The sequence below is a fragment of the Rhagoletis pomonella genome, unplaced genomic scaffold (assembly GCF_013731165.1).
Source record: "Rhagoletis pomonella isolate Grant_MI unplaced genomic scaffold, Rhpom_1.0 Rhpom_scaffold_00006, whole genome shotgun sequence".
Taxonomy (NCBI): domain Eukaryota; kingdom Metazoa; phylum Arthropoda; class Insecta; order Diptera; family Tephritidae; genus Rhagoletis; species Rhagoletis pomonella.
In genome coordinates, this window is record NW_023458560.1 from 30,357,491 (window position 1) to 30,369,908 (window position 12,418).

At 34.3% G+C, this 12,418-nt stretch overlaps 2 protein-coding genes across 2 annotated transcripts; both read left to right on the forward strand.

Annotated features, from left to right (window-relative positions):
* Positions 1 to 281: 281 nt before the first annotated feature.
* LOC118740564 (filaggrin-2-like) lies at positions 282 to 2,131 on the forward strand. The gene is made up of 2 exons (XM_036472156.1): positions 282 to 1,068; positions 1,140 to 2,131. Exons 1-2 carry the CDS (start codon positions 402 to 404, stop codon positions 1,847 to 1,849), a joined length of 1,377 nt encoding a protein of 458 aa, XP_036328049.1. The 5' UTR covers positions 282 to 401; the 3' UTR covers positions 1,850 to 2,131.
* A 5,120-nt stretch (positions 2,132 to 7,251) lies between these two features.
* LOC118740565 lies at positions 7,252 to 8,735 on the forward strand. The gene is made up of 2 exons (XM_036472157.1): positions 7,252 to 7,921; positions 7,991 to 8,735. Exons 1-2 carry the CDS (start codon positions 7,363 to 7,365, stop codon positions 8,575 to 8,577), a joined length of 1,146 nt encoding a protein of 381 aa, XP_036328050.1. The 5' UTR covers positions 7,252 to 7,362; the 3' UTR covers positions 8,578 to 8,735.
* Positions 8,736 to 12,418: the final 3,683 nt, after the last annotated feature.

Below are 12,418 nucleotides of genomic sequence, written 5' to 3' on the forward strand. Positions count from 1 at the left end.
TTTAATTGGTCTTCTTCCTGTATCAAAACATGAGTTTTCACAAAAAGTGGACTTAGCAAATTTTCGCGCTGAGCTAGCGATATATTCAGGTAAATACATGTGTACGTATGTATGTATTAATTCATCCACACACCATATTTACTTAGGCTTTTGGTTTTCAAAACCAACACCAACACCACTTCATAGAGATAAGATTCCGAATCTCAGATGTCGATACCCTACAATCTGTCATAATTTTCAAAGTGCAGTCCTATATTCACTTAAACAATTGCACTCAAGGCGTTGCTTTAGTCAAGTTTTAATCGGCAATTAGGCAACATTAATTTCGCTGTATTAGAAACAAAAATAAATTTCAATTTATTCGAATAAAAGTTGAGCGGTGGCCCGAATTTTGTTGAAGAATGTTGTTGAAAATACATTTTCTTTTACTAATTTTTACAATGGCTACTATTGTGCTAGTAGTAGAAACGCGTGCAGGACGATATCGCCACAGTTCAATAGAATCTTCCGCTTATAGCCGCAATCAAAAGAAACATGGCTCGCCAAGTAGCAACAGCATGCGCCGTAAAGTCGTGAATGGCTCCACCGTCCATACCAACTTCATAAAGTCAGTAACTTCGGGGCATAAAGTTGACGAAAAGTTGGCAAAATTTCGATTGCGGCATCGAAGCAGTCACAGAAGTCGAAGTAGTCATAGTAGTAGCCGTAGTAGCAGTCACAGCAGCTCTAGTTGGCCTAAAAGCTCTAACGGCCACAGCATCTTCAGTAGCTCCAGCCGCCACCACAGTTACTCGCACACCGATACACCGCATACAAGCTACCACAGTTATGGCCAATCCCACACACAGCCGCACCGCCCCAATTCGCAGACTCACAAGAACACCTGGAATTTGCATGGATTCAGTGCAGCGGCTGACCACAATACACGTGGTGCAAATTCTCCCATATCCCACACTTGGGGTGGTCATCAGTTGCCACCAGGCCATATCTACGTTGCGCAACCTTCTGGTATTCCTTCGAGTGCGGTTTACTACGCGCAACCTCCGACGTATAGCAGTCATACAAATGGTAAGAAAAAAGAAAAAAATAACGATTACTAATAAAAATTCACCATGCACCTTTTTTAAATTTTCTATAAGATGCCGACGATTTTATAAATGGTTACCTTATAGGGCATAGTCTTTCCCAACAAAATCGTCATTCCCATCACCATTACTATCATCATCGTTCTCAAAGTCCACAGCCAGCCGGCAGCAATGACTTCACAGATGCGAAATCCGTTTCAGAAAGCAATAAAAACAAAACTGTCAGCGATGCAAGTAAAATCAACAACACAAATCAAACTCACTACTGGCCTACAGATGTTCAAGTACTCTTGGCTCCCTTGAACAGTTCACTACTCCCTGAGAATATCCATCCAATGCACCAAGATGCCATATTCAAGAGCCCACCAATTCATATCGCTCAGACGCTTACAGCAAATAACTTAACGTTTGAGCTACCAGCGGCCACTACAGCGTTGCCAGATGCGTCACCAGCTAATGGCATAATCTGTATGCCTTGGCTATTTAACGAAACTGATCCCACTCATCCGGAACGTATTGTAACTATTGAGAAAACAGTTTGTTTCCCAGCTCCATCACCACCACCGCCGCCGACAACAACACCTCCATCATCATCGTCCACGACTACAACAACAACGGAAGTTTCAGTAGATGAGTGCAGAGATGTAGTCTGTCCAGATATCCTTGACTTCTACTCATTTACACCAAATACATATTTGTGTTGCTTTACCGACGACAAAGTTTTATCAAATATTTTGGATAACACGTTTAGAGACCGATTATGAACTTTTAGAGATACAAAAGCAAAGATGAAACTGAAGATTAAGAACTGTTATGCGAAGTTACACTGCCCACCTTACCGTAGATCGGAACATGCACTTTCAGGATTATGAACCGATTAAAAAATTAATTAAAAAAGTTTCATTTCCGTAGCGCCGCGCATGGGCACTCATTATTTTCTTTGTTTTGAGCTTTCATTAAAAGACACTTAAGATTAAGTTCGCGGAATAATATTGATAAGACTTCCAAAAATGTCATATAAAAAAATACGTATAATCCAGAGATTTTTTCAAAAAATTGGTGAAATTAGGAAGTGCTACGGAAACGTACGGAAAGATCACGACAAATAAAAAAACACTAAAAATCATGAAAAGTCGCAAAAGTCTCAAACCGTGGCAGGAAAAAACTTAAAAGTTGAGCCGAAGAATACTGAAATCTAAAAAAAAATTTAGAAAGTACCGAAGAATAAAACACGTAAAATCCAAAATGTCTCGAAAAACATGACGAATCACAAAAAAAAACATAGTCTTACAAAGTTCCGAAAGAAAAAAAAAATCGGAAAAATTAAACACATATACCTACATACATAGATATACATATATAATTCAGAAATTACTTCAAAGATTACTAGAAGTTCCTAAATGTTCCGGGAAAGTTCCGAAAGTTCCCTTAAAATAAAATAAAAACAATAATATTCTTGAAAATTAAAAAAAAGTCGAAAAGTAGCGAGAAAACGTCAAGAACTCTAGCAGGAAATTTATCGAAAACGCAAGAAAATTTCGAACAACTTTAAATCTCGAAAGAGTGTACAAAAATTTTAAATTCTCATAGCAACCTCAAGGGAATAAAAAAAAAACTGAGAAGTAACAAGAAAACGTTAGGTTGGTTTTTCGGCCGTTTATTTAAATTGTTTTTTTTAAACTTAAGCCGAGGATAAATAAAACAATTAGATATCTGATTTCCTTTTTGTTTATTATTGCCGACCAGGCAAAGCCAAGATTTCCTGAAGATGCCTTTAAATTAAAGGCGAAATATCGACAATAATAAACAAAAAGGTATATAAAACATCTAATTGTTTTCTTTACCCTCGGCCTTAAGCTTAAAAAAAATTTTATTATTTAAAAGAATGTTTAAAGATTTCAGTTATGTTTTTTGTGAATAGAAATGGATAAAATCAGTTTGGTTTAGTACCTCAAATTTTTTTAAATTGAAAAAAAACTAAATATATACATATATAAAAAATACTAGTAGACCCACGAACTTCGTTTAGCTCAAAAATATTATTTTCTTATATTTTGGTCCAACACGAATTCCAGCGGCACATATATCCGCTTTGGTTGTGGTGGCATATCTTCCATTGCAGTCTTAAATGACCTAACCAAAGTACTGTGTCCGTGAAGAAGTTCTTGAAATTCTCCAATGAATGTCGAAGTAATCGAACCATAATCGCAAAAGAAATGTGAGCGCCAAATGTTCTCATTTAGTATTTTTGATCCGAACTCTATAATAGCTTTTTCATATCCAGCAACTGAAAAAGTAACTGCTAAAAATTTACAGCACACTCTAGCCCAACCTAGCCTACATAATTTTTTAGTATTGGGACTATTTTGAACCTAAGAAATCATTTCATTTGTGCTATTACGATAAAAAATTTCCTATACAAAATATATGAAAAGTAAATTTTCCTGGAATTTACTATTTTTCTGCACATTTTTTCAAGTCAAAAAAGTTGTCTTGGGGAGAGATAAATGCAACAAAACGATAGTTCAATAGGACGATTCGTTATAGAATAGTGCTCGGTTTTACATAAGAAACTTTTCTTTATATAATAGCGACTTAAATTTTTAGCTAGTTGGCAATCCTATTTAAAATGATTACTTTTGGACAAAAAAAACATTTCAATTGTTTTCACTTGCCAAAGGAGTATCATGTTTTACTTGATAGATATATTTAATTCAATATATATTTAGATACATGGCAACCCCTTTTAAAAGATTTTATTTTTTAACCAAAGCGGTGGAGGTGAATTTTAAAATGCAGTTTTACTCATTAACTTGATAGAGCATCATACAAGATATGGATCTGCCTTGACCTAATGCAACATTCTTAGCCCTTTAAACACTTTTCTTAAGAAATAAATGAGTTTGAATAACGTGGCTATTTTTCGCACGTACGCGGGCTTCCCCACATCAAAATGAGGTATCAATCATTGAATTTGATAAAATATTAAGGGAGATATCGCGCGGTAACACAAAAATACCTTTGAGAAATAAGCATATAGATATTTTATCTTATCTTATATGTATATATGATGTATGTATGTATATAACAAGTAATTTTTAAGCAAAAAACACAACCGCCTTCAATTCTCATATAAAAATTTAGGAGCTCCATTAATTTCTTCATGATCAAATGATCGCATCTAAACCAAATTAGTATGGGACCACCATCCCGATAGAAAAATTATCGAAATCGCTTGACGAGGTCCAAAGTTATAGGGTAACATACATAAAAAAAAAATAAAAATAATATTCCGACCAATTGATATCCTTCTCCTTTTTTGAAATGGGTTAAAAATGAATTGCTGTCCGTTAGTCGCGCTAAAACTCGAAAAGGGCTTGACCAATTTGAATAATTTTTTTTTTTTTTTTGTTCACTATAATATGCGGCTGGTTCGAAAAGAAACAAATTTAGAGAGTTGCCACCTATTTGTAAATTTCACTTTCAGTAAGTTTATAAGACAAAGCAAATATTTCAATGTGGATGTCAAAAGAAAGAGGTTTAACAGCCAGTTTCACCAAACTATTTAAGTGGAAATTAACTTTATTTTTGTATTTAATTGTCATTTAAATAATTTTCAGTTTCAATAAACTATTTATTTAAGTGAGTAAAAAGTGGTTGTAAAACAGACTAGGCCAGCGAAAGCTTTCATTTGTACTGAGAGCTTTTGAAAGCTTTGGCACGCTGTGTTGTAAAAGCAGGGCTGGTATACAAGTAAGCAGCAGATGCACAATGATCAGGTGATTAAACGTGTAACACCTCTGAGTGTGATTATTCTTATTTAATTTTTATTTAAGCGAAGAGCATAGGTCACTTAAATCAAAATTAAAATTGATTGGTGAAACCAAAAACTCGAAAATTAAAGTAATTTTCACTTAAATAATTTGGTGAAACTGGCTGCAAGAACCGAGAATATTTTTTTGAGAACGGTTGCCACCTGTTTGAAACATTTAACTCATTTCATGGGCAAGTTAAATTAAATGTTACAGAATGGGTATCAAACAAACGGGGCTTAAGAAAGTTTACTGCCGAAAATATTTTTGAGGCGTGTTGCCACCTATTTGAAATATGTAATACAATTAAAATGATAAGGCAAGCTAAATATTACAATACCTTCAACTTGCAAGTACATACATGGCGTGCTTTGTAGCGGCTTCAAAGCAGTTTTGGTTTGTAACTCCCTTTGGCTACTCCCAAAACTCTTAGTTAAAATACTACAGGTATTTGTGAAGTAAGCAGATTTTTCCAAATTACATGCCAACAAATTTGATATAAATTTTTTATGGAAGATAAATATATGGTACCAGATTGCGTGCTAAGTAAAGTGTCATTTATTTCACTAAAAGTCAACATACTTAGATTCAGTTAAAAATATAGGAGATTTAAAACTTGTTTAGCCCCCATCAAAATATTTTCAAACTAAATTTTCTTAAACCTCTTTCTTGTTATATATTACAATTAACTTATTCAATGAGCAGGTGGAAACTCTGCTACATGTGGCTTAGAAGTAAAGACTTTTGAATGCATTGGTGTTGGTTGATTTTTCCGACTGGGCGGTAAGATGATTTATTTTGGAACAAATTCCTGTCATCCCTTGTCAAGTTTGGTTTGGAGACAAACTGGTTTCGGCGTTGTGCCATCTTCAGTTTAATTTTTCGAACGAAATAAATCACTTTTTAATACCATTTCGATTGATGCTCATATTGTAATAATGCGCTTAACTTATTAAATACGTTTATTTGAATTTAGTTTTAAAACAGGTGGCAACGCTCTTCAAGCAACTCAGAAAGTTTTACATATTCAAAATAAATATGTCTAAACACTCTTAAGTTTGACACTTTAACTTGTGTATAATTTAATGAAATTTGACTTTTCAAACAGGTGGCAACCTTCTTAAACATATTTTCAAACTTCAAACTTATTAAACATTTTTCGTCTGGCATCCCTGACACCCATATTGCGGTATATATTCCAATTAAAAAATTCTCTTAATTCAAGTAATATTTGATTTTTCAAATAGGGTGCAACCTTCTTAAAAATTGTTTCAAACTTCAAACGTATTAAACATTTTGCGTCTGGCATCCCTGACACCCATATTGCGGTATATATTCCAATTACAAAATTCTCTTAATTCAAGTAATATTTGATTTTTCAAATAGGGTGCAACCCTCCAACATGTTTACTCGAGCTATAGAATTACAAATTGAATTTCCGGCAGAAAGTCGATATTTTGCATACTTTCCAAACACCTTTAAAACAATCTTAGCTGGCAACCAAACTCCAAAAAGTAATAACGACTTTAAATGCTTTGTAATAGAAATTTTGTATGCAAATATTTTTGAATCTATTTAAATTTTTATGAATGGGGTCATACCAGTTTTGGGAGGGAGTAACAACACAAAAATACCCTTGAGGCGCAGTAAAGCACGCCGCGTATCTGCTAGTGTAATATCTACAGATTCTCGTGAGTATATGTCAGATTTTCAAATCAAATTTTCCACATTTCATTTTCGTAATGCAATTTATTTATTACTATGGTGAAAATTAAATTATGGGCTTTATGTGATTTGAAAGACTTTGCAATTTATTCCTGCCCACCGGGTAGTCGTAATGAGCAACACGCAAACGTGACCTGGCGACTTCTTAGCGTTACAAAACCTTGCTGACGGTCCTCCAAAAACGCATTTGCCGGACATGTGCTATGTTATCTGTCATTTGTCAGCCTAATATGTAAATTGAGCTATTAACTTATTGTAGCATTTCCACTGGGCACAGATACTCATCTAATTCCATAAAATTTGCGCCAAGTGACAACAAAGATAAAGAGATTTAGCTTCATAGCTCACATATGTAGGTATGTAAGTATGTCCATACATTCATATGCGTGTCACATTTACAGCTTTAAATTAGTTTACGCTCTTGTTGTTCAAAAACAATAATAACTTTTAGATTGTTCTTAATAGATACACATAAGGTGCCTTGCGAGTTCAAGATGTCAACGCGCTACACACAGTCGTTGATTTTTGAAAAAAAAAGTTAGTGAAAAAAATAATGACCCAGCTGTAGCTCAAATTCTTCAGTATACGATTTCAGTTTTATCATTTCTTCAATCAAGTAATCACTGTAGTCAAGCTTGAAGCGTCGCTCTGTTAGGTACACAGCAGCGGCCGATGGACAGTTTTACTTTTGCTGCATCCAAACAAAAGGAAATTCCGATTTATTTAAATAAAGAAAGTGAATGAAAATGTCGCTTAAAATAATTTGGCTTCTTGTAATTTTTGCACTAGCCACTATGGTGCTAGCGGCAGAAGCGCGCGGAGGCCGAGGACGCGGTGGTTCATTCGGCACTACATTTTATAGACGCAGTCATAAGAAGCACAGCTCCTCAAGTGGGACCAGCTCACGCCGTAAAGTCGTCAGTGGCTCACCAGTACATACCTCATACACGAAGGCACTGATTTCTGGTGGTCACAATACCGATCTTAAGTTGGGCAGCAGTCACAAAAGTTTTAGTAGTCACAGTAGCAGCAGCAGCAGTCACAATAGACACCCATACCGGGATGCATCGCATACAAACTATCACAGCTTTAGTCAATTTTACACACAGCCTCGCTCGAGTAGATACGGTTCGAGTGCAACTAACCACTATAATACGCTGGGTGCCAATGCTCACATATCGCACACTTGGGGTGGCCATCAGTTGCCGCCGGGACATGTATACGTTGCGCAACCGGCGCGCATGCCGCCCAATTCGGTTTACTATGCACAACCGCCGCGGTATCGGAGCAGCGCTGATGGTAAATATGAGCAGAAAACAATTTAAAATAAACTCTTATTAAATTTCTTCCTTTCAAATTCAATTGAAGATGCAACGGACTTCGTACTAGGCTACCTTGTTGGTCGAAGTCTTACACATCGTAATCATCATCAGCATTACTATCAGCACTATCAGGAGCAACAACCCACCAACGGTCAAACTATAAACACAAAAGTGAACTTAGAAAACAATACGGCCACCACAAGTCACTCTGTTACAAATAAAAACAACAACAACACAACAAATCAGACTCACTACTGGCCTACAGACTTTGCTGTGTCATTGGCGCCTTTGAACGAATCTCTGCTTGCGGAAGACATTACCTCATCACCCCGGGAAGCCATATTCAAGAGCCCACCAATTCACATCGCTCGTTCACTTAAAGTGGATAACTTAACATTTGAACTGCCAACAGCCACTGCAGCGCCGCCAGATATGCCACCCACAGGTGGCATAATCTGCATGCCTTGGCTATTTAATGAAACCGATCCCATTCATCCGGCGAATGTTGTCACAATTGAGAAGACAATTTGCTTCCCAGCACCATCACCGCCGCCGCCGTCAGCACCACAAACAACACCGCAATCATCCACGGATCCGATCGCTGGAGATATTGCAGTTCGAATCCTACAATAACAACAACTTAAATTACGGCAGCGAGTTTTGGAAAATGTTCATGGTTTTCAACTCTATAAAGTAGTTTTCCACATTCTTAAATTACTTATTAACTTTTGTACAATTTGTATTTCCTTGCTGAGTGCAAACATATATTAAAATCAAACTTCGAAAATGTACTTCCTGGTGCTTGAGTTATATTTTTATATAAGAACAGCTATAGATTGGCGCTTACCTTGATATTGTCACACAAAGCGGACCTAGTTTTACGCCGACTCCCTAAGTCGATTGTATTTTTATGAGAAACTGTTTTTTCATGGCAGAATACACTCGGAGGTTTGCCATTGCCTACCGAGGGGCGACCTATTAGAAAATTTTTAATTTTTTTGAATTTTTTTTGATTTTGGGTTGAACCCAGGCCCTGCGGAATGGTAGCGCGCACTACTAACCACTACACCACAACCAAGTCATAATATATAGAAGCTTAGGGCACATACCCATAACTCTGTCAAATACTTCAGAGCAGCTAATGGCTTTGTGGTTAAATCAAAACTCAACCTACGGTTATGGTTATGGATATGGTGGACAGTGAAAAATTGCCATATAAAATATGTAAAAATTGCAAATGTTGCTACTGCCACGCCCACTAGCCATATAAAAACCAAATTTTCTTATAACAAGATAATATCTACCATATCTGCCTTCTAATGTAGCGGGCGTGAACGTTAACAAATCTAAGCACATAATTTTTTATACTTCTTCATTCCTAGACAAATTTACTTCGTATCAAATTCCTGTAAAATCGTACAGCGATTACTACTTTTTGCCGCAGGTTATATGGGAATCTTCATTGTAGAGGGTGTAGTCTATAGAAGATTAACAAGGGTGACGCAGGCGGACGCAGCTAAAATTTAATTTGTTAATAGATTAGCGTCTGTAGAGTAGTTTTGTATCAATAACTTTTGACCTCTCGGCGCCGCAAGATACTAAAAGGGACTATAGCAAGCCTTGTGTGCTATTGAACTTGACTTTATAGGCAGGTCCAGCAACTACCAATCATTCAACTACCGTTGTTAAGTCTCTTAAATTTGATTTGTACTCGAATTTTTAAGCAAAAATACAATTCATATAACACCGACTTCCTGCGTTCCTTGAATCCTATAAAATGGCAATTTTTGCAGAAAAAAATCCTTTAGTCGCCTTGGTTTCGAAACATATAGAATCTTGAACTTTCTTTCACCCTCAGCGTTATAGTATGGTACCAATAGTCGTTTACGGAACTGCCTTTACGTTTGATTAGGACAAATGATTACCATGGTTATGGCTATGGTAAAGCACAACTAATTGGGCCTTTACAGAGCAATTCTAGCTAAAATAATAAAAAAGTTTTTCGCAAGACAAATGAAAGCCAGTTGGTAAAATAATTCGAAAGACTTTTGTTATTGTAGCATAGAAGTCTTAGAAAAACAAGTAATTTTTAGCAAAAAAAAAACCGACTTCAACTCTCATATAAAAAAAAATATATATATATATATCATGATCCGCAGATCGGATCTTAACCAGATTAGTATGGGACCACCTCTACCTTTCCGAGGCAAAAAGAATTATCGAAATCGGTTGACGTGGTCCAAAGTTATGCGGTAACATATATAAAACAAAAAAAAAAAAAAAAAAAAAAAAATATTCCGACGAACTGATAACCTCCTCCTTTTTTGGAAGTCGGTTAAAAAGCCATCACACTCGTGGTGAAAAGCTTTTTCGTTAGCCGCAGTAACCGAGTGTGCAAAGCGCTAGTGTGCCATTCGAGAGATACGGGTTCGAGTCCTCGGGTAGCGGATTTTTTATTCTTTTTTTTTAATTTGTTATTTAATTTTCTTTAAGTAGATATTATATTTCAATGTCATAAAAAGAAAAATTCTCATACATATTTTTAATTTCATTTAATCTTTAGAAACTATTTTTTTAATTTTCTGTTTAGATTTTATTGTTTTAGGCAAAAAAATTTTTTTTTTTAATTTCATGTAATTACTAGTAAGTGTTTCTTTTTTTAATATGATTTTCCTTTAAATTTCAGATTTTATTGCTTTAAAAAGGAAAACATATTTTTTTTCATTAAATTCTTAGAAACATTTATTTTTTTTAGGGCTGAGTGATTAATTAATTATTCAAAATTTTAATTAGTCATAAAGTAAATAAGTCAATTATTCGATTAATTGAAATTATGATTACTCAAAATTTCAGTTACTCGAGTAATCAAAATTTTTGATTAACCAAAAACAAAAATATTTGAGTAATTTGCTTTATGATTAATCAACGTTATGAGTAAAATGAGTAATCAACATTTCAAAGTACTTTTTACACATAAAGTAGTTGAACTTCCTTGATACTTTGAAAATAACGTTTTTGTTTTCAAAAATTAAAATAGAATCTTTTGTTTTCATATACAGATTGTAAAAACGAAAATAAGCATTTTCCAAAGCAAACTCTTTTAACGAGCAAAATTTTTTGAATAATCATATTTCAAGTAACTCGATTAATCATCGTTTTGAGTAATCAAAATCTTGATTACTCGAGTAATTGATTAACCGAATAACTGATTAACCAACTTGCTCGAGCAATTGATTAACCGAATAACTGATTAACCAACTTGCTCGAGTAATCGAATAATCGCACAGCGCTAATTTTTTTAATTGACATTTTTTTCTTTTTTAGTTTAAATTTCTTTAAATTTTTAGCTTTTACTGTTTCGAAAAGAAAAATACTTGCTAATTTCATTACATATTTAGTTGCATACTTAATTTTTTTATTAAATTAATTTTTTTTTTTGTAATTTAATTTTCTTTGATTTTGTATTCTAGTAACTTTGGATTTTGTATTATAAAGAAAAGTTCTTTTTTTTTTAATTTCGTTTATGTAATTTTTAGGAATTCGTTTTCTTTTTTCATTACATTTTCTTCTTTTTTAATTTAATTTTTTTTAATTTTCTGATTTTATTGTTTTAACAAGAATATTTTTTTAAATTGGCTTTCTTCTATTTTTAAGATTTATTATTTTATGAAGAAAAAAATTTTAAATTTCTTCTGTTTATATCTGCTTTTAGTTTTTTAGATTTGTTTTTCTCTTTTTTAATTAATTTCTTTTTAATTTTTAGATTTTACTGTTGTATAAAGAAAAATATATACATTTTTCAATTTAATTAAATTTGTAGAAATCTTATAGCTAAAAGACAAACAGAATAACGCTGAGTCCTCCTCGTTAGCAGATCTTACAATTAGTCTTTCGAAAGGAAGGGAAGAGCTTTCGAGATAGTTGCCAGATTTGACAATTAACTTACGAAAGACTGTAGTAAGTTGAAGATAGAAGGACAGTTGCCAGAATTGCCTGTTAGTCCAAAGATATTACGATGCAGTAAAAGCCACATAGAAAGTCTACTTTGAGTTCATAGCCGTTTTGCAAATTGTCTATATAAAGCACAGGAGCTGCTTTATTGTTTCAAAATAATTCTTCAATTTTTGTCTCAGAAAATTTCATACATAGCTATATCTACTTCCTTGGAATACTTCGTCTCGGAGCCTAGAAAGTACTAATGTTGTACTGTCAAGGGGATTTTATGGTAATTCTACGTACTTACATATGTATTTCAAGTTAGTCGTCACCAAGATATGTACTACCATCTCCAGCTGGTTGATGGGTTACTTCAAATAAGCATCCGCTTACCAGCGGTATCACAGTTGGTTTTTTTCCCACCGTGGTTTTTTTATGCGATATCAGCCAGTCTAACGTAACCCAATAATCATATGCATAGGTTTGAGTATACAGATAAACCCCAAAAGATCAGACCGTTTCAGCATCTTCCAAGTCG

Excerpts from the sequence above, each read along its gene's own strand:
- LOC118740565 (XM_036472157.1), top strand. The coding sequence starts at position 7,363 with ATGAAAATGTCGCTTAAAATAATTTGGCTTCTTGTAATTTTTGCACTA. Across the intron at positions 7,922-7,990 it reads GTATCGGAGCAGCGCTGATG|ATGCAACGGACTTCGTACTA; the intron begins GTAAATATGAGC and ends ATTCAATTGAAG.
- LOC118740564 (XM_036472156.1), top strand. The coding sequence starts at position 402 with ATGTTGTTGAAAATACATTTTCTTTTACTAATTTTTACAATGGCTACT. Across the intron at positions 1,069-1,139 it reads GTATAGCAGTCATACAAATG|ATGCCGACGATTTTATAAAT; the intron begins GTAAGAAAAAAG and ends ATTTTCTATAAG.